Source organism: Hirundo rustica, chromosome Z (assembly GCF_015227805.2).
Source record: "Hirundo rustica isolate bHirRus1 chromosome Z, bHirRus1.pri.v3, whole genome shotgun sequence".
Lineage (NCBI taxonomy): Eukaryota > Metazoa > Chordata > Aves > Passeriformes > Hirundinidae > Hirundo > Hirundo rustica.
Window position 1 is genome coordinate 52,050,920 of NC_053488.1, and position 26,188 is coordinate 52,077,107.

A 26,188-nucleotide genomic window follows, 5' to 3' on the forward strand; every position below is an offset into this window, starting at 1 on the left:
ATTTTTCTGTAAAAGATGCTTATACATTACAGCAGTGGATACTTTGTGTGATTATCGTTGCTTTTGTCAAGGATTGTCACAAGAGAATTAAGTAGGTTTTTACTTTCACCATACTGCCTTTGTATTTGATTTGCCTATTTTTATGTCTGGTACTGGCTTTCCATTAATGTTTTTATAATGTGAACTTCAATTGATTTTAGTCATAAAATGTACTATACTCCAGTCCTGTATGTCTGACATAGCTCTGCTTCATGGTAACTAATGCTAGACAAATGACTGTGCTTATCAAAAAGCAAGAGCAAAGAGAAGTTTTCTATATTAGTCTGCTCCATAAAATGTTAAGTGCCATGGAATCCAACTACATGGAATTTCTTTTCAGGTTTTTGGCTGCTTCCAGTGAGATAGGGAAAGGTGCCGTTGTGTATTAAAAAAATAATCTTGGCCATCTCTGAAGAAAATTTGCCCTTTTTTCTTTCTATTTTATCTCATCTGTCTTCTTCCCTTACTACCACTCTTTGGCTTAAATCTGAAGTTACCTCAGTATCACTTTGAATGGGAAAGGATCTGTATTTTCTTCTCCTTATGTTAGCCAGGCAGGTGCTTCTTTAATGTGGTTTTCTCTTCCAGCAAATCAGCAAAAAGGTGGTAGAGACTGTCAGCTTCCTAGAAAAGAAAGAGTTTGAAGAATGTGAACTTGAAGCTGTTAAGTAGAAAAAATTATTTATTTTAAGGTCAGGTCTCTTCCCACACAATACTTTGGGTTTCATTTTGGTTTGTGGGGTTTTTTTCATGTTCTTCAAGGTACCTTGTTTCCCAGTACTCGTTCTGGAGCAGCTTCAGCCCTGTGCCACCTCTTTGTTGCTTGCAGGGCGGGACAGCTCTCCCTGCTCTCTTCAAATTTGTTCCAAGATTTTTTTTTCCAGTATGTTCTGAGCTGTCTCTTCCAAGGCAGTTGGAATATATATAATCTAGTGCAATTGTTTCAAGTTTGCATATATTGTGTTACTGGTTGGTAGCTTATACCAGTACTAATTTACTGATTTTTGGTTTTCTGGGGTTTATTAAGATCTGTTGGGAAACCTTAGCCAAAGCAAGTATTTACAACTCATTTTGAATGGTCTTGCAGAATCTGATTGAGTTTCAGATCTCCTTCTCCTCCTCTCACTTGAAATGTTTTTGCATATCAGGAGGAATATATAATCTGTCTGACAGATTGAAGGGCTATAATTGTGACCTTGGTCTTGAATTCATTTGGGCTGGAAAACTGGTCACCTATCTACACCAAAGCCTTGGTTAGGAGAAGAATCTTAAAAGGGTAATTCTTGAGTGGGATATTTCAGCAGCTTCTTTGAAAGTATTTTTGTACTTTCTTCCCTGCTTCTCAGGTTAAGGAGGTGCTGTTAGTTTTGTGCACTCAGGTGATGGAAGGCTTTCTGTTCTAGGTTGGGGCAGGATTGGCTGAATTCCTGTACTGCAGTTATGTACGCTCTTACAGCATAAGCGTAATCCAGCATAACTCCTTTTGAGATAAAGATTACGCTAATCACCTTGAGTGAGCATACATGTCTGCTTACATCCCCAGCCCTGTGAAGTATCTGAAGTTCACTGGGGTAAAATGACCTAAACCACGTCTTCTCTGACATATGTTGTCTTGCACTGCCAGAATAAATCTGTAACTTTTCAAAAGCACAATAACTAGTTCCCTTCCTTAACCAACAATCTTTCCTTTCCTTTTCAGCCACAGATGTTACCTGTGGAATGTTATGAAATGGCAGTCCTGTACAGTTGTTGTTACTCATCTTGTCAATTATTAATTGGGTTAACTCACTTTCCTGCTTGCTTTTCCTTCCGTATAATGCATCTGCATGGAAGATCCCAAATTTAATTGTTGGATTCATTGCTTTGTTTCTTTCATCATAATACACAAAACTTAAATACCAAAATGCTACATGAATGAAGGCTACCTTTTCAGTGTTTTAAAATATTTCCTGAGTTTTCAGGTCTTTACATTGAAGTTTGCCTGCTATGAATGTTCCATAGTTACTTTAAAGTTTTTAAGTATTTTGGATAGTCAGAAATTATACTAAACAGTTCAGCATCAATTCTATTCACTTTTTTTTGTTTGTTTTTCTAACTGTAAATTGCATATGAACATACTCAAATTAAAAAAAAAAAAATCTTGAAAAATCTGGAGTTCTAGAATTTATTAGTAGAATTCAATCTGCTACTACTGACAGTTGAATTAGTAGGTCTCAAAGGACAACACCACAAAGTGTTGAACTGGAGTGGAGATTTCTGGTTTGGTTTTGCACTACAGTGATTAATTTCAAATTAATTAATTTTGAGTAGAAGTCTCTTACTGAAAGGAGCCTACCAAGTCAATGTAACATTATAAACAGGAAAAAAGTCTTACTACTTTAAAGTCTTACTACTTTAATATAAACTATGATAACATCTATTTTGTAGACTTTGCAACTTGTACAGATAATGGGTATGATTTTTTTAAAAAAACAAAGTCAAGTCATATTATTTATATTATAACTATAAAGTGCTACTATAATCACAGGGAAAAACTAAATCATCCCTGTATTCTAGGTCAGGTATTTCCTATACCTCTCACTGTGGTACATGTGCCTTACATGTGCAAGGAAATAAGGAGAAAAGCACATTGCTTACTTGTGGATACTGCTTGTAGTGTCCACATAGTAAGCTGGATCCTTTGCAGCATCCCCTTGCCTTTGATGCCAGGGAGAAGTATGCTAGGGAAGTCAATTTATTACATAGTCTAATGACATTCCATCCACACTGGTGTTAAATAGCAGGTGATGATGGGTTGATTTTCATGCTGTTTGACTGATGTAAATGCATTAACTTTTATCAGTTTATCAGCTCCAAAGAATATGAAATAGGCAGCAGGATTGTCCTAAATAAGGCATTATAAATATGATATTTTTGTGTTCCAGCATCAAATTATATTTTGCTGTGTATTGCAACACTTGGGCAATGAGAAATCTGCTGGAACTGTTGACCGTTTCTGCAAGGCAGATTGGTGTATTGGCTTTGCAGAGATGTAAAAAAAATAAGGTCTTGGTTTTATGGGCTTTTTTGTTTTTTATGTGAGGAAAGTAAAAGCAAATACCTTTGTCATGGAAAGACAGGGTTGTTTGACTGAGAGGTGCAGACTGATAGGCTAAATATAAAACTAGTTGTGGACTTCTCTTGGAGCATGGTGGGTGTTTGACAGGCACAGTGTTGCTTCTGAAGGTGCCTGGGCCTTTCTTTTTGGGATGAAAGCCCCTTCACTCTGGATCACATGTTCCTGCTTTGGATGGGCCTGTGTTCCCTCCCAGCTGCTGTCGCTGGCCAGCCAGCTGCTGCACCAGACTTCAGCTGTGGTCCAAGTCATTGCTTGGCAATTTCAGTGTACCATCATCACCAGTTAATGATTTGGCTGTTCTTCAGCTGACTTTCATTATCTAGTCAGCAAGTGCTTAGGAACACTTTTTAACCTGATACACATAAACTGTTTAGACTGGAGTTACTATAAAAGTAATACATATATCAGTGTTTGGGAATACCATAGGAACACTGTAATAATTAGTAGGAGTAGACACTGATGGGGATGTCAGCCCAAGGCTGGAAAAGGAGTAGTGACTTCTAAAGATTTAACCTGTTTTTTTGTTTCTGACTGCTACCTGGATTTGCAGGGTAGCACTGTTTTACCTACTTACTCAGGCATTATAAGGAAAGCCATGTCAATATTCATGTGGCATTTTTGAATTTATATGTATACATTATTTACAGATTGCCTTATATTTCTTCTTCAGTTTACAGGACACTATTAAGCCATTGAAGAGAGAAATAATCCATTAATATATTGACAAAAAACTTTTTGTTTACTCTAGCTGGTATTTTTTCCCTGAAATAAGATGATGTGCTGAAAATAAAATAATTTTTTTATTCAATAGTAGCACTGTTTTAGTGGAGATAATGTACTTGAACAATGTTTTTTTTTTTATTTTAAGTGTTTATGCGTTGCCAATTAAGCCGATTACAAAAAGGACATGCAACAGATGAGTGGTTTCAACTCAGTTCCCATGTACCATTAAAGGGTATTGAGCCAGGATCTTTGCGTGTTCGAGCACGATATTCCATGGAGAAGATCATGCCAGAAGAAGAGTATAATGAGTTTAAAGAGGTATGAACTTAAGTTTAACCATCCATAGTTTATCTGTCAAAATCAATTTTTTTCATTGGTTGAGAGGGATCTCAGTAACACTGGTTGATCTAATCAAATAATACTTTTAAGTGACAGCTATATATATAGATAGATCATATTTTTCCAAAGCTGTTATATGTAAGGAGAAGTTTCTGTATATTTAAAATTTTTTTTCTTTTCAGCTTATACTCCAGAAAGAACTTCATGTAGTCTATGCCTTGTCACATGTTTGTGGACAGGATAGAACACTATTGGCTGGCATCTTACTGAAGATTTTTCTTCATGAGAAGCTTGAGTCCTTGTTGTTACGAACACTAAATGACAGGGAGATAAGTATGGAAGGTACTGCACTAAATCACACAAAAGTTTACTGGAATTCTGGGCAAATGGGGAGGAAAGGGTTCTGGTGCTTTTTTTTTTTCCTCCTTCTTTAGTTGCAGCTTATATCAAAGTCTAACCATGTTCTTCCTCTCTTTTTGATGTCTCCTTTTCTCAGTTTTTTTAATTTCTTTTTTCAGATGAAGCTACTACCTTGTTCCGTGCCACCACTTTAGCAAGCACACTTATGGAGCAGTATATGAAAGCCACAGCAACAAGTTTCGTTCATCATGCGCTGAAAGACTCCATATTAAAAATAATGGAGAGCAAGCAGTCCTGTGAGGTGATACCTTAAACTGTGTTTTTAAACATTTTGGTTTGTTGACACAAAAATCCATTGGTTGTTAAGTGTTGTGTTTACATTCAATATTACTTATAGAGACATTTAATAATCTCTTAGAACTAGACTTTCTTTTCATCAGAAATACAGGAATGGAATTCATTAAGAGATTTTTTACCTGGATTTTGGCTTCAAGCATTATTCATAGTAGAACTTACTAAGTTTTTTATTCAAAATTTCTTTTAATTATTTAGCAGGCATTCTGTGGCTGTTACTCAATGTCGTAGTCTAGGTAACTCTTGTTAAACCCAAAATACTGTAGAAGTCAAGGTCTGAACTTCTGTTTTAATTGTAAAATTCCAGATACTAAATGGTTGTTACTGATCCTGAAACTCCTTTTAAAATGACCCTCCTAACTCCTGTGTCACACTTCGTTGTGGAAAAGATAGGAGTCATCAGAAATTTGGATTGAGAGAGACAAAAAAAGTCACGCAGATGAAAAATGGTGAATATTCAAGCTGATAAAAGCCAGATGTTTATATCAGAACTTAAAACTGTTGTTTCACATTTCTTGACAAGCCACTGCAACATGGTTGAATTCTGTAAGAGACTTGTACAGCAACAGAATATTTAATTTTCTTTGAAATTCAGTGTGTAATATTCAGAAATTATATATATATGTAGTTCTAGATAGAAAAAGAAACCTAATCTTTTTCTGTTTTAGTTAAATCCCTCCAAGTTAGAAAAAAATGAAGATGTAAACACTAATTTGGCGCATCTACTCAGTATACTTTCAGAATTGGTGGAGAAGATATTCATGGCTGCAGAGATACTGCCCCCGTAAGTGTGCACTCTTCAGGTTTATATTTGAAGATTCCATTAATTACACTGCACTTTAAAATTGCATTCTTACTGAGTTATCTTAGCGTTGCTGTATAGACACAGAGGAAAATAGGGGGAAAATAACATTTCTGGTAATTAATAGTGTTTTACAAATGCCTCTGGCTGGCACATTCAGTTTTGTTTTAAAGCAGAAGATGCTAGACTCAAGAGATCAGGGACAAAATAATAATAAAATAATTAATCTCATATTTTTACAAAAGGTAGAAGACAGTGGTAGTTGGCAGACAATGACGTATTTGTCAGTCTTTCTCCTCTAAGAAAGAGATGGAATTATTAACAGCATATTAAAAATATAGGTAGGTAGTAATAGTTATACTGTGCTATGCCTGTTTTTGTCTGCTAGGGAAATGCAGAGGCCATTTTTTCCCCTGCTTCTTTGAATTGATAAAGTAACTTGTTTTCATACATCAGATTTGAACCATCTAATAAAAACTGGATAGTACAGAGTTTCCTTTCATAGTGTCATTACTTTTTAATTATATGAAACTCTTGGTTTTGAGTCATTGGAGTAGCATGGAATTTTCTTTGGTGTTAGTGATGGCAAGGTTAGCATTGAAAATTGCAGTCCTTTTAAGTATATGATGCAGTCAGTGATCAACATTTTCTGAAATACACCACAAATGTCTATGTCTTTTTAATGGGAGAGGATTATTGCTGTGGTGCTTAACTTCTTTAGCTTTTTTCACTATGTGTCAGGTATGGAAAGAATAGTTTTTATTTAGTTAAGAGAGAAACTGAAAGAAAAATCAGCCATCAAAATGGTCCTTTTTCAAAAAGGAAATCCTACTTAAGGAAACAGTTACAAAACGTTTAATGCACATCTGAATCATCACAGAACACAGAATGGGTTTTCCTTGCCATTTTTAAATTTACTTTTTAAAACAAAATTTTAAAATAGATTTTTTTTTATAAATTTGTTAACTTTAACTAGAAGTTAATTTATAATTTAAAGATTTGTCTAAGTTATTAATATAAAGTTGATAATAGTTCTGCATCAAGTAGGAGGTTGGTCTAGGTCCTTTCTGATCAGCTTTTTTGATTCTGTAAGTTTAATGGAATAAGTAATTAGCAACTATTTCTGCAGGACATTGAGATATATTTATGGGTGCCTGCAGAAGTCTGTTCAAAACAAATGGCCAGCTAATACTACCATGAGAACCAGAGTTGTTAGGTAAGTTACTTGTCAACCTTATTCTGGAAATACTTCTTTCAAGCTTTGTTGAAGACATACTTCAGTGTGCTTATCTGTTTCTTTCAGTGACAAAACTGTATGAACTTACAAAGGTTAATGCAGTGTTTAAGATACTTATGATGATGAGGCACAATGTCCCAATTAAAGATAGAGCTTGCTGGATTCTTGGTTTTGTTCTTAGAGCCTTGCCAGAATTGATGTAGTATAGAGGTCAGTATAGCATTACTTAATGGTTTCAGCTTTGAATTTACAGTAATACAGCCCAATCATGTTAAAATATTCTGGAGCTCCTCTTGTTGCTGGACATTACAGAACCTGGCTGTTCTGAACTCACACCAGCCACCAAAATTCCAATCTACATTATTAAACCAGCACAATACAGAAGTTCTAACTTTGTTCATTGCGAGGGCATATCAGACAAAAATGTTTGACAAAGCTGTGGTCTTGACACTTCTTTTAAATGTGGCAGGGATTTTTGCGGGTATTTTTGATTTGCGGAAATCAGGACTTAACAACCAAAATTGTAAAGCGGGTATGTTTTATTCCCAGCTGGGATGCATGAGGGCATAGCTCCTCCAAACCATGTGTACCTGGTCAAGGTCCAGGTTTAAATACACATTGATCCCACAAACCCACACCTCCTCACCTGCCCATTCCCTGCCTTCTCTTGCATTGTATTCTAATAAGCTGTCACGCCTCTTGGTGGTAGTGAGTTGGGGTTTTGTGAGGAGGGCTGACATCTTCCTCAGGTGTTTGCTGGTTGACCTTTGCTTCTAGGCAGGGGCAGTGGAGGTTTGGCTGTTCTTCGGGTCACTTTATTCCTGCCTAAAACTAGGAGCCCAGTTTTGCTGGATTCAAGCCATAGCTTTTTACTTTATTGATTTTTCACAATACCTAGTCCCGCTTTACTGAATTTTCACAATATACATCTTATATTAGTAGTTCTTGCCTAGCAACTAAATTCTTATGTGTGCTGCTACCAGTTCTTTCTGTATAACAAGTTATGTTCTATATGCCATTACAAGTTGTTGTTCTGCTTTTGCAAAAATCATTACACAAGCCGTATATATTTCTGTTTCCCCTTCACCTGCTTAAGCCTATTACATGCTTCTAAAATTCTCATAGCCATATATGTTCCCCATCTCAGTATCAGAGCCACAGCTTTCCTTTTTGTGGTGTCAGGCAGTTGTACGGTTAGCAGAGATTAATCTCCCACGGAGGGATCTTTCAGAGCATTTGTCTTTTGCTAGTATTTATCATTTTGACACCAAAAGCCTTAATGTGTTTCACACTGTGAAGTGACATTGCTTTCAAATGGAGACTGCTCCTACTCTGAGAGCTCCTTTTACTCTGAGGAGCTAAGCTGCTGGAAGGCTGTAAAGGTCAGTAGTGAATTCTGTATCTTGGCTGTTCCTCCCCAGCTCCAGAGAGGACCATGTGGCTTTCCTTGGTGGATGCAACAGCTTACTTTCAGAGTTTTCCCATTGGTCTCCACTGGATGCTGAATATCACCTGCTTTTGTGGTGTTCAATTTTCACAAGTGGATACTAGAGATTTCTCTCTGGAGTGCAGTTTCACAACCTTCAGTGATGTTCATTACCTTTCATTGCACTGGCTTTGGTTTAAGAATGATTGAATAATCAGAGCCAGATGGACAATTTTTTTATATCTGGGTATCTTCTCTATTGTATTAGTCAGAATGCGCTACCATTTCTCTCTGGTTTAAAATTCTGATGTAGATATTTGCTCATTCCTAATTTAGGCAGGTTGACAAAGGTAAGGAGCATCAGATCTTCCCTATCAGCAGGGTCTCTGCTACATGTGTGCTTCGTTGGCCTTCAAATTTGGGCACTTTAAAAGAGTGATTGGTGTATGTGCCGTCCCTTCAAAATTAATTACTGACTCATAGCTTTGAAATCTCACCACAGAAAGTATTTTAGCTTAACCTCTGGCCAAGAACTGTTTACTTACTAGCCCATAACTTGTGTTTCTTAGAGATAAGATACATCTATAACAGAACATACTAGGTGTCTTGGAGTTATAGAAGGTGCTTCTGCCTCACTACTGTTTGTCACTTTAAAGAAATGTGGAAACTTTCCTAACTCTGTACTTCACAAGAGGCAAGGTTCCCTTCTTCATTAGGAGTGAGGCTCTGGTAGTACTGTGGTGAAATCCAGCCTGCTGGTGGTGTCCAAGACCAAAATTACAGATATTTTAGATTTAATCGGTCTGTATGTCACTTCATTGTACAGCAATTAGCTGGAGTTGAGGTTAACCTCTGATATTAACAGAAACAGAGATTTTTCTCATGCTGCTGAAGACTATTCTGTGTTCCTGTTGAATGAATTCCTAGTACTGCAGTTAGAACAGAGCACTCTTTTCCCAGTTTTTAAAATGGCAGCAATTCTTTCTTGGTGGAAAGGAGCAGATCCCTTATTTTTCTACTGAAGTTGTACTGTCATCAGGATAATGGATCAGCTGAAGCTGACCTAAAGGTGCGTTCTGCCAAGACATCTTCTTGCCCATCCACTCCTGCGCTCCACCTAAAATGGCTTGGGGAAGTGAGTGGCTGTGGGATGGATGACTTGCAGTAGCAGAACAGCGGAGAATTTTTGGGAGGTCAGAGACCAAGGGCAGCTCCTTTTTGAGGCAAGTGTGGTCTGGGATTGCCTTCATTATTACTTGGCAATTAATTTCTTCCTACATGATTTCAACAGTTCACCTTTATTGGGAAATCAGTGTGCCTCTTCTTTTAGATTTCATTGCAGTTCATAGCATGATGAACTTAATTTATATTTTTACAGAGCACAGGCTAATTTATTGGTGTTTGTCTTAACAAGATCGCACATTAACTTTATTCCTGAAAGGCTACACAGTTTTACATCCGTTTTCTAATGGTTTTGAACAAAATACAATTTTGTTTCATTTCAGTGGCTTTGTTTTTCTTCGGCTGATTTGTCCTGCTATCCTGAACCCAAGGATGTTTAATATCATCTCAGGTGACTATGTGCTTCAGATTGAATCTATACTTTATGCAGCAGGAGACATGAAATCACTGTAGTATCTAATGGAGCAAAATGGGAAGTTTTTTTGAATGCTGTGTTTCAAGTCAAGTTATCCACATCATTTGGCTGACTCCTTAGGGTATATGCTTTTCACCCTCAAAGGCCTGACTGTGGATATTCCCAATGTAATTTTAAGGTCCAAAAAAAAATCCATTGTGATATTTAATGATATTTTGAGTCAAGTCTAGCATTGTTTAATATACTTCAGCAGTGGGAAAAATGTACTTATAGGAACTTCAGATGTCAGTTTTCAATACAGTGCAATGCCAGAGTTAACAGCTGAATGCAATGGTATCTCTGAAATGTACAAGATTAAAATTGGTATGTGTCTGCAGAGCTTGGAATAATACATTTGCACACCTAGAAAATTATTTTTGAACAATTTTTTTTAATGTCCTGCTTAGATGGTTTCCAGCCATTAGAGTAGTGTTTTGACTCATTAAATACAGTTGGTCTTAGGTACAGAATCTTAAAGATGAGATAGGGATGGCCTTCAGAAAGGGTGAAAAATAGGAAATGTAGGAGAAAATAAAAAAACCCGGTTCAGAACAGCTTTTTTCTTTATTCAAAGACTTTTTAAGACAGTGTGGTATATTTTCTACCATCAGTCTTTAAACGGTAAAAAATGAGAAGGACTATGTCAAACTAACACTTATTTTGCCTTCTTGTTCTGTGTGCTACTATTACAGAAAACAAGATGATCAGCTTAGCATGGCTTTTGGCATTACAAAAGCAATATATTTTACTTTACTTCATCAAGTGACATCTTTCACATGCAGCTGTTTTATATTAAAAAAGAACCTATAAGAACATGAATGGGAATTTATTTTCATGTGACTGCTGTTAATTTTAAATGTAATGGCCAGTGACTCTCTACTTTGCACTCCTGCCAGATTCTCCTTCCCCCACTGCTGCAAGAACACTGACGCTGGTCGCCAAGTCTGTGCAGAATTTAGCAAATCTCGTTGAATTTGGAGCTAAGGTGAATATACCTGTACATACAGAGAACAACCTAGAACTGTTATCAGTACAGTTTTCACATGTTCCTATTCAGTGCTTGCAAAAAAATTGTTGCTATTTTTTCATGCAGAACGTACGACTTTCTCTTCCTCCACTTTGACCCTGCATTTATGACTTGCTAGATTTGGTGTTTCCTGTGGTACAGTGCTTCAAAGTCTCCTGCCTGTACAATCATACTGTTAGACATAATGAAAGCTGTAAGTCAGGGGTACCTATTGCACTTACAAGCCCAAGCTTTTAATGAAGTTTCTATTAAAACACTAAGAGAATGGCAGCAGTGACTGGTGTCAGTTTCCAGGCTGAAACATTGCTAAAAATAAATCTGTTGTCTTAAGCATAATTAACATGACCTCAGGCTGGCATGAGAAAGTTGTTTCTCTGACACACAGAACTTGGAATGTAAGACTTAATGACAAAACAGGAAAGAAGGCATTTGTTCTTGATGATACCTCTGAACACAGAGCATCTGTTCACAGCAAACAGGTATTTACCATCATGAAAATTTGTATCTGTATGGATATGTAAGAAAAATTCTGAATCACAGGTTCTCAGTCTTCTAAATACAAGAAAATACCAAATTCTGTTGACTGGCTGCACACCAGACACTAGAAATACACTTGAAAAAAAAGATAATATTGTTCCAATTTACATACTCATTTTGCAGTGTCATCTGCCTGACTGCACTCAGATGTGACAATTATCTTGGCACTGATTTGTTAATGAATACTTCTTAAAATTATTAGGAGCCGTATATGGAAGGCGTAAATCCTTTCATCAAGAGCAACAAACATCGCATGATCATGTTCTTGGATGAACTTGGCGTAAGTAGTTAAAAAATATTTGCTGAAGCAAATTTACAATTCTGCTGTTAGTTACATAGCATAATTCTGAATGCTTTTATCTGAGTACATTTTTTAATACTTATTTTAAAATAGCTGGTCTGTCATATGGAATTAAAATCATCAAGTATCTTCTTAAGACTTTATTAATTTAGTGCCTCTGTAAATATGAGAAGCTGAAGTAGATTCTGTAGCTATGAGATTAGAAATTTCAGGCAAAAATGAAAACATGTTTTTAAATCAGAAGTTTTTATATATTACTTGTCACATGGTTTTGGCCAGAGACTGAAATTAATTTTTCTTCAAAAAAACTAGGTTGAATTTCAGTTAGCACTGGCAAAAGCTTCACTGCATGCATTCTACATATTTTAGTTTGAAAGTGAACTGCTGTCACTGTGGTTTTTTTAAAGTGTGACTTTTTAAAGTGTGTGTGATAGCTGTAACAGGAGTTAGGTCTTCATGGTTTATATATACGTATTTTAAAGTCAATAACTCATTTTTAAAAAGTGAGATGAAAAGAATGTGCTAAGCATCCTGAATTAATCCTTAAAAAGTGACCTAGAAGACATCTCAGAATACTTAACAAGTGTGGCATTTGAGTAGGTTCCAGATGTCATCCTTTTCTGATTAAACTGCAACTTCTGCATATGATGATACATCAGTTTTCTTTAAATGACTTTAGATTTTTCATGAGGTATCTGATAATATCTCATGTAAATACCTGGTTTGAAAATACCTATTGGATTATTTGGCTGTTTTAATTGCAGCATTATTGGTTTATCTTCAGTTTCATGAGTTACCTGATAGGTAACAGCAGATTTTTCTGCCTTTTGTTGCACTTATCTCATTTAGATTAAAACTCCTAATGGCTGGATTTCCTCGTCATTTAGAGGGTTTGAGTCTTCATATGCTGTAGGTTTCTGATCAGCTCAAAGGTATAGCAATACTAGATCTTGTAGTAAGAATCCTGCTAGCACTGCAAATTGCAGTATACTCACAAAACATGTGCCTGTGAAGAGGAGAAAATAAACAGATAATTCATAATAGAAAGATGGACTGAAGGTTTAGCTGGAAAGACTGAAATTGGTCTTGGCACCCTAAATCTGCTGTCTTCTCTTTTGTTGAAGAATGTTCCTGAGCTTCCAGACACTGCAGAGCACTCTCGAACTGACCTCTCCCGGGACCTGGCGGCCTTGCATGAGATCTGTGTGGCACACTCGGATGAGCTCCGGACGCTCAGCAATGAACGAGGGGTGATGCAGGTGAGTTAAACAAATCACAGGTAGGGGTGCTGTGTTCTGAGTTGCTTTCAATACTGGGCTTCTTTGTGGTATTTCTATAGCAATATGACTGATGTTGTACTTCACCGGGAGGTTATTAGCTGTGAAGGATATACTTAATCCATAGTTTCGTTCCCTCATGCAATAAAACCAACTGAGTTTGGTTGGTTTTTTTAAGTTTCTAGAGGAAGCCTTAAACCCACAAAATTACTGTCTCCTGACAGACTGTCTGGGTCTTAGCTTTCAGATCTGGATTTTTTTTCAGTTGAGAACCAAATTAACTTTCTATTAATGCCTTATTTCTGCTTCATAGTTTGCCAGTTCACTTGCATGCTTTGCAAAGTGCTGGCAAACTGTAACAGTATGTTAGCTGTACGCTTCCTCTGCCTTCCTGTTAAACACAAAGAAGAAGATCCATGGGAGGAGAAGCAAAGTCCATAACATTGTTTTAAGACGACCCTTATCGGCTAGGGCATGAGACGTTACCTTTTTAGTAATATATTTAAACTACTGAGTCGCAGGTCTGATAGGCTGGTGCTGAAAATGCTGCTTAGGGAGGCCTTTTCTGTTAGCAGCTAACATGTAGTTTTACTGACTCACTCTCTTTTACAGCACGTTCTTAAGAAGCTTTTGGCCATTACTGAACTGCTACAACAAAAACAAAATCAGTATTCAGTGTCTAACAACATCAGGTAGCAGCCGTCTACCTGAATTCTGCATGGATCCAGCATGCCCAACAAGGCAACTCTCACCATTATCACTTCCTTGCTCTTGCCAAAAATAGCACACCCTGTCACATTCCCAGTGATGTGTGAACTATGCAAAAAGAAAACAAAGATTCTGTTGGTGAATGTACCAGCAGCTTTTTTTAAGCTATCTGTGCAGGACATTTGCACTTTTTTTTTTTTTTCCACTTGGAAACAGTTTTCACAACCTCTGAGCCTTGGTGTACAATTCACCTTCCACAGAGAACATGCTGTGACTGTGTCTAGGACTTTGAAATTTTCAGCACCTCTGATTGCCAAAGTTTTTGCTGTCTGATTGGAAAAGAAGTATCAACTGACATGAGAAGAAAGGCGTTGTCCTGACAACCACCTATAACTGGATAACATTTCTTACTGTAATTTCTGACTGGTTACAATAATTATGACTTTTGACTGTTTTGACCACTTTTAACTTGTATTTACAGTTTTCAGAACTTGATGTTATGGTAGGAACAACCTTCACTGTACACTTTTTATACCATGCTGTTTCTCTTGCTGGAATGATGTTGAAAGAGAATATGCAGAATGGGTCTTGTCAGCTTTATTTTTTTGATGTGCCACTGATTCAGTCTGAATAGTTCTTCCATCAAGAACTGTATATCCCGATAAATCACAATGCTTTTGTAAAATGTTTACAACAATAAATAATTTGAATTCAGTAAATTTATTGATCATTATATCAGACATGCATGCATTCATTAAACCATTTTATAAAATAGGTATTGTTTGGTCTTTTTTGTACTGTAAGTCTGGCATAAATATTTTTATAAGTGAAAAAAGTATGTTTTTAAAATAAATCAAGCTGCATATCTCTGTCTCTGGAACCTGGCTAACTGGCTGCTGTGGAAGTTTTTTAGTGTCTGCACTGGTGGTGTATTTTGCAGTGTTCACACTGTCACTTTTTGAGCGTGAGTCCTCAGACAGCATTACCTTGTCCCTGTACCTTAATTTGTACATAATTGGGTGAGAAAGTAGATGGTAAAAGCCCTTGGGTTGGTTGAGATTAAATAAAAATAAATTCTTCCCTGCAAGTGGAGTGGGGCACTGGCAGAGTGCCAAAGAAACTAGGGATGCCTCTGGGAAGTGTTGAAGGCTGGATGAAGCTTGGAGCAACCTTGTCTAGTGGAAGGTGCATGAAGTGCTTAAAAATTTGAAAAGTAAAATGTGTTGCTGATTTAGAGGGTATTTCATCATCACCATGTGTTACATTCTAGGCAGTGATACAATAATAAGGAATAAAAGAGATGCTGACAAGACTAAGGACATAACCACTTAAATAATTTTATTGTATGAACACTGTTAGCCTTTACAACACCCACAGTGTTTTTTCTGTCTATCAGAACTGCCAAATCACTGTCACATAAAATCAGAGACTTCGCTTTTGCATCTTTGCTGTAGTATTATAGTGGTTCTTGCTGTGTTGCCCTGGTCTCCAGCTGGAACAGCTTCTTGAAAGGTGAGAGCTCTCAAATGTCACATGTATGGCACCGGGCAGACACGTGTGATGCTCTTCCCTAGTGACAATGTACCTGTTTGCAAGACCTTGTTACTAGAGAAGTCTTCTCTTTTATTGTCCAATAACCCTATCAAGCCTGTATTAGACTGCATCTCAGAGGAGGAAGTAATTAACCTTTCTTTCTACTCTACTTACAACTTTAAGAGAGTGTATAAAAGGGATTATTTTGTGGATTTAGTTGCTTTGGTGTAGGCAATATAACACTCTAAAAATACGAGAGCTGTCTACCTAATTTACCTGTTACACACAAAATGCAGCAAAGAGAATGAAACTGGGGGACATCCAAAGGTGTATGCAGGTGTGTGGATTGTAGAACTCTTAGCAGGGTGTGTAAAAAGGAAATAAATCAGCTGGTGCTCTAACCTTACACTGCAGCCACATCAAAACGTTTCTGAACCAAAAACAAGGGCCAGATTTCTTGAAGCAAATCTTGCTAGTGTTGGACCCGTATTGGATGATGGTTTAATGGAACCACAACCTGCTTTTAGGAAAGTAAAAGCTTTACTGATAAGGTAAAAGTTAACATATGATACATAAGAAGGAACCTGTGGCAGGCAGAGTCACATCTGACACCGGAGAGTAGTTCCTGCAGTGGTAGGAGTTCCTTCAAAGTAGTGCTGAATCCACAAGATCATCATCGGTCCACTCTTCCTAATGGAAGGGGAAAACACAACACCTTGAGTGCTCCTTATGGTCTGGATGTAAGAACTTAGAGATTTCAGAAGACAGAAAACTAATAAAAAGTATTTTAACTTGGGGCAAGCCAGGCCTTAAACCTTAAAGCTAGTTATCCATACCTAAGCTTACAGTCATGGACACAGAGTCATGTGAGTAACCCCTTTTTAGCACCTGCCTGAAATAAAGCATGAGCTTGATGTTGGATAACTGTGTAGAGATTTACAAAACAGCTCATAATGTACCTTCTGCTAAAATCTCAATGCTTTTCATGGCTTTATCACCTGGGCAGCTGAGCCACCTTGCTCAACCATTTCCATGTATGTTTTGTCTATCATTTCAAACTGAGGAGCTGCCTATACCACTTCTGGCTTTCCTACTGATACTAACCTTCAGCTGCAAACACTTAAATCCAGAAACATATTTGAGCAGAATTGACTGTGCACTTGTAGACTACAGTCTAATATCAGCTAACTACAGGATTAATGAAGCCATTAATAAGGTATGAGCAGTTTGCGCACTCTGTAAGCCTTCAAAAAGTTAAGCACACTTTCTCCTGTATGGCCTGGCCAGCTGAGATCTGCTCTTTCATGTGATAATTACTTAAAAATGAAATTACTCATGTAGAAACGCAGTTTCAGATACATCAGTAATGAAAAATCTTGAGTTTCAGAATTTTTTGAACTGTACAAGAGTCTACCATGAAGTGCTGTAGACTATGTGAATATCCTATCAGGTTGTTCCTTTGGAAAATAATTACAGATATGAATTAAAAAGAAGCTCCAAAATCAGAACTGCCTCAAACCATAGCAGAGTAACTAATACAAATTAAACTGGGGCATGGAACAAGTAAAACCCCCAAAGCTCATATGAAGGTTTTTAATAAGTTATTCTGTCATAAAGTGAAAAGTTTTCCAAGTGCCTGTTTTATGGAGGTGGCAGTTTCAATATACTTTTGAAAACTGGTATTTGGAATAAAAACAAAAGTTTTTGCAGCAATAAAATCATTATAAAATAAGTTCAAGGTCCCACATTTTGTTAGAATATACCTTTAATTCCAATTTTACTGTAAGCTTGTTTAAATTTTTCAGATTCTAATTTGACACTATAGCATCTACTACTATGATAATCTCTAAGAGCAAAAGACACAAATCTTGTCTTTTATCTTCAGATATTAGCATGTTTTTCTAAATGCTGTATTAAGTGTGTCTTAGACTATCAGTATCCAGTGTCTTTAGTACCATGATGAGTCCAGTTAAAAAGGGTTCTTCACCTCTGCCAGCATGGAGACTCTCCAGTTTCCTGTCCACATTACAAACAAAAGCTCTGGAAGGTGTTCGTCCCAGACGTAAAAAACAACTTTAATACTATTTTTATTTGTTGAGTCACCCATGTCAGGTTCATCTCCACCTTATTTACACCTGGCTTTATAATGCAGCTGTCCATCTGTAATTCATGCAGCCTTGTTAACAAATTGTCTGACATAAATTTAGTCTACTGTACACTGCTTTGAGCAAGAAACCAAATAAAATAAATAAACTTCCAAAGCACAAGAAAGAGCAGGAAGCATGGTCTGCATGTTCATTCCCCTCTCCACAAAAGACAGAGATGTTCAAGAACACTTTCAGGCACAGGTGAGTATGAAATCTGGCTCATTTGAAGAGAGAAAAAAAAACAACAGTTGAAAAAGGTTCAGTCTGAGCAACAAATAGAATTTTATTACATACAGGTAAATATATCTCACTATCTGTGTTACTTTTGTCTTGACATTGAGGGTGAAAAAAAAACAGGAAAAAACTTTTACAATACGTTTACTGACCTCATCCATTTTACATTTCTTTGTGACATATTCATCATCTTCATAACCTTTCCTCTTCTTCCTAACCCAGAAGAAAAGTGAAATGCTTACTGTTTTTTAACTTAAGACTCTCTTTATTTGACCCCAGGACTACATTATGGACATACCTGTTCCATAAAAAAAACTATCAAAGCCTCAGCATGCAGCTTGTTCGAAGTTCAGGGTGCATATTGAAGTGAAATGGGCAGAAAAGAAAAATCAGGAAGTCCTTTCCCATCCACATAATTTTTAAGAAAACATTAAGCCTTTACAATATTCTTGGTTTAATCACCCTATTTTTTAAGCCCTTAGTTCTTATTACATACAACATCAAGTGGTCACAACTAAGAAGCCACCCAGTATTCCAGTTTTGTGTTACAAAACCAGCTTGCCCTGCAAATCAGCACAAAAGAAGCTATTTATGTATTACTGAAAGCACTATTTTGAGTCTTGGATCTCAGCTTCCAGTAGAAACAGCAAGCAGGCAAACACTGTGAACATCTTAATGTTCTTCATTTTCCATAACTCACACAAGAAAGAAAATATTAATGTTCCTGTGCCAATAAAAAAGACTGAAGTTTAGCACATCCAAGCTATACTTACAGGTTTGTATTAAATGAAAGGTCCAAGCTGTGACACTTCTCTAACTTCTGTTTTAGAGCAGCAACCTCTTCGGGCCTCGGCAGTTCATATTTTTTAATGAGATTTTTCATGCCTAAAATAGCATGTAACACAGTTGTAAGCACATGGATAATTTCTGCTCTGCCCTGTTGTGTTGGGTCTTCATGGTAAGATACTGGTAGTGGGGACCTACAGGGGTGGCTTCTGTGAGAAGCTGCAAGAGGCTCCCACACACACAACAGAGGCAATGCCAGACGGCTCCAAGATGTATCTACCACTGGCCAAGGCCAAGCCTATTAAGTGACAGTGGATGTGCATCTGTGATAACAGATTTAAAGGAAAAAACCCAAATGCCAGTGCAACACTAAGTGCTGCTGGAAAGAGGAATGAGAATATATGAGAACAGCACCCTACATCTACCAGGGTCAGTGAGGAAGGCAAAGAAGGAGGTGCTCCAGGCACTGAAACAGATTCCACTGCAGCTCCTGGTGCAGACAGTGGTGAAACAGCTGTGCCCCTGCATGGAGGGCAAAAGGAGTGTGGAGTGTGCTGACACACCAGCAGCCTGAAGAGGAGGTAACTTTGGAGCAAGTGGATGTGCCTGAAGGAGGCTGTGACCCCTTGGGAATACCATGTTGTATGCCATACCTTGTAGAGAAGAGAAACCTAGACTACAGAAGGTTTGCTGGAAAGATTTGTGATCCCTTGGGAGACCTGCACTGAAGCAGCCTATTCCTGAAGGGCTGCATCCTGTGCAATGGATCAACATTAGAGCAGTTAATGAAGAACTGCAGCATGTGGGAAGGACTCATAAAAATTTGTAGAGGCCTGTCTCTGTGGGAGGCACCCCACACTGCAGACGGGGAAGAATGTGAAGAGGAAGGAGCAACAGAAACATACGGTAAGCTGACTACAGTCCCCCTGCACTGGAGGGAGAGAATTCAGGAATGAAATTGAATCCAGGAAGAAGGGGGAAAAGGTCTTTTCAAGATTTGGGTTTTGCTTCTCATTACCCCACTATGATTTGATTGGTGGTTAATTAATTTTTTCCCAGTTGTGCCTATGACAGTGACTGGTGAGAGTGACCTCTCCCTGCCCTTATCTCAGCCCATGACCTTTTTATTTTCTTTTCTCTTCCCTGCCCAGCTAGGGAGGTCAGTGATAGGGTAGCTTTGGTGGTCACTCGGCATAGAGTTGGGGTCAACTCACAGCACTTGGGAATCACACAACCCTATCCAGTCCAGTCTCCAGTGTAGCTGAGTACTGCTTATGTCTCATAGTCGGGCTTGAGTCAACAGCTCATTCTTCCTTCCCTCATTGTAACTTCACTGAAACAAGTCTCCAGCATCACCAACTCTGGATTTCCTTAAGGGAAACTCTGCTAACAAGCCTCAAAATACACAGGTATTTTTTGCAATCAACATTATACCAGCTATCCTAAAAAAGTCTATCCTAATTCCAGTCTTTTTAATAATGCAAAGTAAACCTACAAGGTTTTTTTTCTCTACCACCAGTACTCTGGAGACGTCATTTACAAATGCTTGAATAATTTTCTTCCAACGGTTTATGGAAGAGCAGCCTTTGGACTAAAGCTACCATCCACAATAACTGAAGTGAAAAGTGAGTGATCCCAGCATTCCTTTCCATCTCAGCAATGGAAATCTGAAGACTTGATTTGTTAGAAGACCAGAAAGTAAAAGACATCTTAAGTGTTATAAATTAAAGGTAAATTGAATTTGTAGACCCTGGTTACTTGTATGGTACATTCACTCCTCATGTTAGCCAGCGTAGTTTCACTTGCACCACTCCCATTTGAAATGCTTGCATTAGTTTAACGCATTCAGTAACTGATTAATTAAGCCTTTAAGCCCAGAATTAAGCCTTTTCATTTAAATACGAAAAGGTATACGCAAAATCAGTGTACTACACTCCGTTTTATCTTGGCTAAAACCATGGTAGTATTCTTAATATTTGTAGAATATATACACCCACAGATCTTTCTCACCCTAGTGAAGCTAAGCATCTTTTGAAACACGTTATAGCTGCAAAACAGATGTGCAGTTAAGTATCAGCATATCACATTAATAATTTAGCTTACAAAAGGTACCTTCTGGTGGTACTAATTGTTATATGCAGACTTTGCCTGAAGCTGTAATGTTTAAGATATGGCGCCTTAAAAAGCAATTTAATTTTGTCCTACAGAAACCATTACCTAGTTCTCAAAATAGATTTCTCACTTTTGAATTAACTGACTCTAGCACTTATGTTCTGAAAGCATCAGGCAGGTCCTCTGCCTATTAATTTATTTAATTTGTTCATATTAATTTGTTTAATTTATTTGTTCATTTTGTCTCAGTCTTTTTTTCCCTTTCATCCACATGCTGGGTAGTTCATTCTACTGTCTGTAGTTTACTTTTGCATGCCTTAAGGTGAAGAGAACCATTTGAAGGACACCTTTCTATCTAAAGCTTTCATAATTTGGAAAAAGATGGGTTTTCCTCCTTTCAGGATATTCTTTATTATACTTTTCCAATGCATATGTCAATTTACTTACATTTCATGTCATCTAGTAAGGTGGATAAGGCTGATCTGTTTTCTTTCAGCATAAGACTTTCTGATAAATAGCTGCAGAAAGACATGGAAGAATAATTTTTAAAGTGTCATAAACATTTGTGGCAATTACTGTGAATTAATAAAAAGTGTATTATTACTAACATCTCCTAGAGCTTTATAATTACATAACTAAGAACATTAAAGTGCTATGAAGCGATAAAAAAGCAAATCTGTCACTGTAAGAAGGTGACAGAAGTATTCCCCCAGCCATGTAGAAATAAAACTGCCAAATTAGGCCATTTCTAAGCCTCATGGAGCTAAGTCAAATTGAGTTTAAGATTCTGTGACAACATCACACTATTCTACAATATGCCCACAGAACAAGCAAATGCTACAGTGGTTTTCAGCCTAACCAACAACAGAGCTTGCAAGATGGGTCTGCTTCTTTTGGCAGCTGAAAGCTATTACTAAATGCTGTCATGCATAAGCCTATGGGTCCCTTCCTCTTCCCAATGAGATCAAACTTCTCTTCAGTAAGAACACTAATGCACACTGCCTGGATAAAACAGACATGAGCAATGCTCCTCACCAACACCCACAACCAAGGAGTTCTATCCCTTCCCCCAACAACAGGTTTTCCAATTCCCACGTGTTCTGTAGCACTTCTGCAGCTGCACCTGATGACAGGTCCACAGACCATCAGCGTCTCTCATATCTGGCAGCAAAACCTCACATCAAACAGTAAATAGAATCTCATAACAACCACACGGTGCAGATAGGTAACAAAGACTTGAATTCTTCCTGAACATGCGAAGTTCAGACACCTTGAATCACACATTATCTACAAATTATTTTAGTTGGTTTTGCAAGCACAGTTTTCTGAATTTTGGCACAAGCAGTACAGAATACAGAGCTAGGAATGTAGTGGATCAAGTTTCAAGAAGGCAGATTTTATTTTAAAATACCTTTCTGGATTTAGAGCAGGTGTTACACTCCAGATGCAAAATGCTCACGGGCAGTGGCATGGTATTAAAACCTGCCAGGTACAGTTCTTTACAGCAACCACCTCAGTTATTCATCAGAAGAAAAGTGTATGTTTTGTCCATAAGAGAATTAAATCAAACTACACATTTCAACAAAGGTATCAGTGTTTGATAATGCCTGTGCAAAGACCAGTGGCAAGGAGACAAAAGAGAAAGAAAAGATTGATTTAAAGCAACACCTTAGCCCTGGTTCATATCCATGGAACATGGAAACTGAACAGCTACAGGAGCCAAACACATGTGGCATGTACCAGCATGCCCACTAGCTGTCAGTTCAGTGTAATTTCACCTGACTTGCAGTTTCTACCATATTTCTTCCCTGTGAAACCCTCAAACGGAGTCTGAAAATCCCATGTTGTTCTAATTAAGGCAAAGCCATCGGGATTTTGTTTAACTTCTTCCAAAGGAACATAAAAACCAGACAGAAACTAACTGCTTTCATCACCTATTTGTGAAAATTATTAGTACTACTGACATTCTAAAACACAAAGAAGAGGCAAGTGCTGTCAATCAGTAAATACACAATTCTAGTACTTAAGAATGTCTAAAGCAAAGCAATTCATTTATACAAGAAGGAAAAAAACTGTTTAAATCACACATATGAGGAAAAAATACTACCTTTCCATATTAATTCCTGCTCTTGAGCCACTAGATAATATGGCAGTGAGAGCAATCTGTGAAGGAGTAAAGAGCAGATATGCATCTGTCAGAGCCACGCGGTTAAGGAAGTCATCAGCTGTTTTCCTCAAAACTTCAGGATTTTCCAGCACTGGATAGCGAGTCTAAAAAGTAATAATTTAGGAAAATAAGTAGCTATTCGTCATTCCTGTTCATGAGCTGAAAACACACAGTATTTTATTCAACAGTATTTTATAAAGCTAAAAAGTAGCAGACCATATTTTTATTCCAAAAATATCCTAAATAACTTAAAGGCCACAAGTAAAACATCTATCTTTCAGGCATTTGTCTGTCACTATAGAAACTAGATTTTTTAAATTACAGGCACAAAAGGAAATAAAGTTTTTTAAGACAAGGCATGACAGACTTGTATTACTTTACTATACAGAGCATATAGCGTATCAGAGAGTATTACCTTAATATCAATTAGAAATCCCTCAAACGGTCTGTATGAATTGTGGATGATGAGATGGAAGTTCAGTTGCTGAATAAGTAGCAGTTCATATTCCAGTATTTGTTCAAGAACTTTTTCCTGTCCAAGAGGACTTTCTTGAAGGTTACCAACAAACTGTGCACTGGACACATTAAATTCATCTACTTTACAGGCCAAAAATGCACATGTTAACCTTGAGGAGGGAAAAAAAACCAAAAAAATCAAACAATTGACACATGCAGTATCCATTCTCCTACCAAGAGTTGTGCTCAGAAAACTTGTTTATCTTTAAAACAACATGTTCTGAAGACAGCAAAAGGATATTGCACTGATGATATTTTCTTTACTCCTACTTAAGATCTCAGATCTTCTTTCTTGTTTCTTTTTCTTTACAAATATAAAGACCATACCTCTAATATTCTATTTGATAGGGTAACTCAAGAAGCGTTGGTAACTCACATTATTATCCGAGGATGATACTCCATCACAGAGTTATTGAGGTAAAAACGTTTGAAATACATACAAGCTGTTCCCTAAATCGAAAAAATGGGGAGGGAAAAAATAAAAGAGGATTAAGAAAAAAAAAGTGAGTACATTAAAAAAAAAACAACAAAAAACCAAAAAAAACCAAAAACCACAAAAACCCAAAACAACAAAACAAATTAAAAAACCCCAAAACCACAAAATGGGCAAGTTCAGATATATACTACAGGCACACAGGATACACTGAGGCACTAAGACACATACAACCATTATATGTCTTTAACTATCCCAAAGTCTTTATTTTTGCCTGCAAGAACCTTACACTATGACTGCCATACAAAACAATTTTCCTTATTCTTTCTACATGTTTTGGAAGACAATGCTGAAAAAGCCAACAGTATCTTTATGAAAAAAAAAAGTATTCAAATGAAATTTAAAAATCAAAGGCTGAAAAAAATCATCCTGAAAGTTGCAAGCAATCCCAACCATTTGATTTTTTACATCAGTAAATTTTGCAGCATGTTTATCAGCATGAAAGCTGATGCTTTCCAAAATGGGACTCTGCAGGGGCTACTTCTCAAACATCAGTCTGGCTTCACAGAACATGCCACAGCAGCGACTGCCATCTTTCAAAGACATCCTCAAGCATGGCACTCTTCACCACACCTGCTTGAAAAAGTGAGGACAAACAGGGGAAAATGTAAATCATACATCTTTCACTCCGTTCTTCAGCTCTAAGTCCACAGTTCTCCCCTCAGAAATCTGCTCTTCTGCATTCAAGACAAGTTCAAGGTAATTTTGTTTTTCCTCTGTAGGTTAATATTTTGCCAGTACACGATCCAGCTTATTTTGTGGTCAGAGAAGCATTAGTGCTGGAAAACAACTGAATGACAGCGCAAATTTGCTACCATCTCCTTTAGCTACTGCGAGATTGTTTCTTTGTATCATCAAACATTACCATCAACAACCCATGACTATTTTGTTTCTAATCTTTGCTAAAGGGAAACAAAACAATTTAGTTACCGGAGCAAGTTTAAGAGCCGCAAGCAAAAGATCACGTTGAAAAACATAAGGTTTTGAAATGGCTGCACGTGTCAGAAAACGAAACAAAAAGGACAAAGAGCAGCTAGACTGTAGCGCAAGAAGAGAAAACAGGCTTTAAAGATATCCGCGCTCTCAAGAACAAGCCAAGCAGGCAGCGAGCGAAGGAATAAGGGGCGGCCGAGACTGCGGCTCCGTCCTCGCCTCGCTCACCACAACGGACCGCGGCATCGCGGGCTTGAATGCGGCGCAGAAGTCCAGCAGCCTCTTCTCGTAGTACTTGCATAGCGCCAGCTCCTCGTGCGGCTCCAGCAGCACCGGGTCGCCCTGTGGCACCTTAGGAGAAGCAAAGCCGCGCCTGAGTCCTCCGCGGTCTTACCCTGCCGCCCCGCTCCGCGCCCGCAACCCTTGCGGCCCCGCGCACCTTCCCGCTGGCCGCCGCCCTGGCCCGTGCCCGGTGGTTCCCCTCAGCACGGCGCCGCGCCAGCTCCTCCTCGCCGCGGAAAGTCCAGTGCCGGCGCTGCGTGCTGCTGTGGTACATGGCTCACAACATGGCCGCACCCGCGCGCGGCACGCCGGGAGCCGCCTCAGCGCGGGGCGGGGCCGGGATACTCCCCGATGGGAGAGGGACGATTCCGTTTCCTTTTCCAAACTTTTCTTTTTTAAGGACGAGCTCTGGCGAAACAGCATGTTGTAAGCTTTTGCAGAATAGCAGCATTTTCGTGTTTCTCTTTCGGTTTTATTCATCTAAACTTCTAAGTTTATGTCGCACTTGTGCAGCCTCACCTCGAGTGCTGAGGGCACCTTTGGGCACCGCAATGTAAGACAGACATTCAGCATTTAGAGGGCATCCAAAAGAGGGCCAGGAGTATGATGAAGGGTCGGGAGAGGAAGCTGTATAGGAGTAGCTGAGGTCACCTGATCTGTTCAGCCTAGAGGAGACTGAGGGAAAGTCGCATTGCAGTCTTCAACTTCCTCATGAGGGAAGAGGAGGGGCAGGCACTGATCTCTTCTCTGTGGTGACCAGTGACAGGACTCGAGTAAACGGCATGAAACTAAGTCACGTTATGTTCTTCTAAAAAGAGTTTATGCAGCAGTGGGGGAAAATTCTTTTAACCTTAACACCATTGTGTTTGATCCCTGTAATAAATGTGCTAAAGTTAATTCGTGTTATCAAATTATAAAAGGTAAATGTTGAACTGTATAAAATATGAATGTTAAAGATGTGCTCAAATGAACATAAGTAAGGGTAAAATGTAGAAACCAAAATTAGAAAATTTCCTAGCTTGGGAAGCACAGGAGGGACACGAAGAAAGTATGATTGGAATTACCAGGGAGGGGGCCTTGAAACTATCGCTGCCGGGAATC

The 26,188-nt window shown here is 38.1% G+C and overlaps 2 protein-coding genes across 5 annotated transcripts in view; one reads left to right on the forward strand and one right to left on the reverse strand.

The window, feature by feature from the left end:
• RASA1 (RAS p21 protein activator 1) overlaps positions 1-14,091 on the forward strand; it is a 52,798-nt gene extending 38,707 nt beyond the window's left edge. Inside the window, exons 16-25 of the mRNA XM_040089207.2 lie at positions 4,026-4,198; positions 4,402-4,561; positions 4,738-4,880; positions 5,602-5,717; positions 6,865-6,951; positions 9,904-9,971; positions 10,931-11,019; positions 11,801-11,878; positions 13,024-13,158; positions 13,789-14,091. Coding sequence (XP_039945141.1) covers positions 4,026-4,198; positions 4,402-4,561; positions 4,738-4,880; positions 5,602-5,717; positions 6,865-6,951; positions 9,904-9,971; positions 10,931-11,019; positions 11,801-11,878; positions 13,024-13,158; positions 13,789-13,872 — 1,133 coding nt within the window. The 3' untranslated portion in view covers positions 13,873-14,091. The remainder of the gene's footprint in view (positions 1-4,025; positions 4,199-4,401; positions 4,562-4,737; positions 4,881-5,601; positions 5,718-6,864; positions 6,952-9,903; positions 9,972-10,930; positions 11,020-11,800; positions 11,879-13,023; positions 13,159-13,788) is intronic.
• CCNH (cyclin H) lies at positions 17-25,393 on the reverse strand. Of its 4 annotated transcripts, none has more exons than XR_005704354.2 (10): positions 25,245-25,393; positions 25,034-25,156; positions 23,756-23,829; positions 23,279-23,489; positions 22,804-22,967; positions 21,144-21,214; positions 18,572-18,683; positions 17,951-18,011; positions 16,002-16,107; positions 17-663 (listed from the first exon to the last, which is right to left on the reverse strand). XR_005704354.2 is itself a non-coding variant. In XM_040089208.2 (9 exons), exons 1-9 carry the CDS (start codon positions 25,359-25,361, stop codon positions 16,063-16,065), a joined length of 978 nt encoding a protein of 325 aa, XP_039945142.1. In that variant the 5' UTR covers positions 25,362-25,393; the 3' UTR covers positions 14,460-16,062. The 4 variants fall into 4 exon arrangements, 1 of the variants encoding a protein (XP_039945142.1); XR_005704353.2 differs by lacking the exon at positions 17-663 and adding an exon at positions 14,460-15,469; XR_005704352.2 differs by lacking the exon at positions 17-663 and adding an exon at positions 14,460-15,469 and having other exon boundaries at positions 15,820-16,107.
• Between the last annotated feature and the right edge of the window lie 795 nt (positions 25,394-26,188).

Excerpts from the sequence above, each read along its gene's own strand:
- CCNH (XM_040089208.2), bottom strand. The coding sequence starts at position 25,361 with ATGTACCACAGCAGCACGCAGCGCCGGCACTGGACTTTCCGCGGCGAG. Across the intron at positions 25,157-25,244 it reads GGGCGGCGGCCAGCGGGAAG|GTGCCACAGGGCGACCCGGT; the intron begins GTGCGCGGGGCC and ends GCTTCTCCTAAG. Across the intron at positions 21,215-22,803 it reads GCAGGAATTAATATGGAAAG|CTATTTATCAGAAAGTCTTA; the intron begins GTAGTATTTTTT and ends GTCTTTCTGCAG.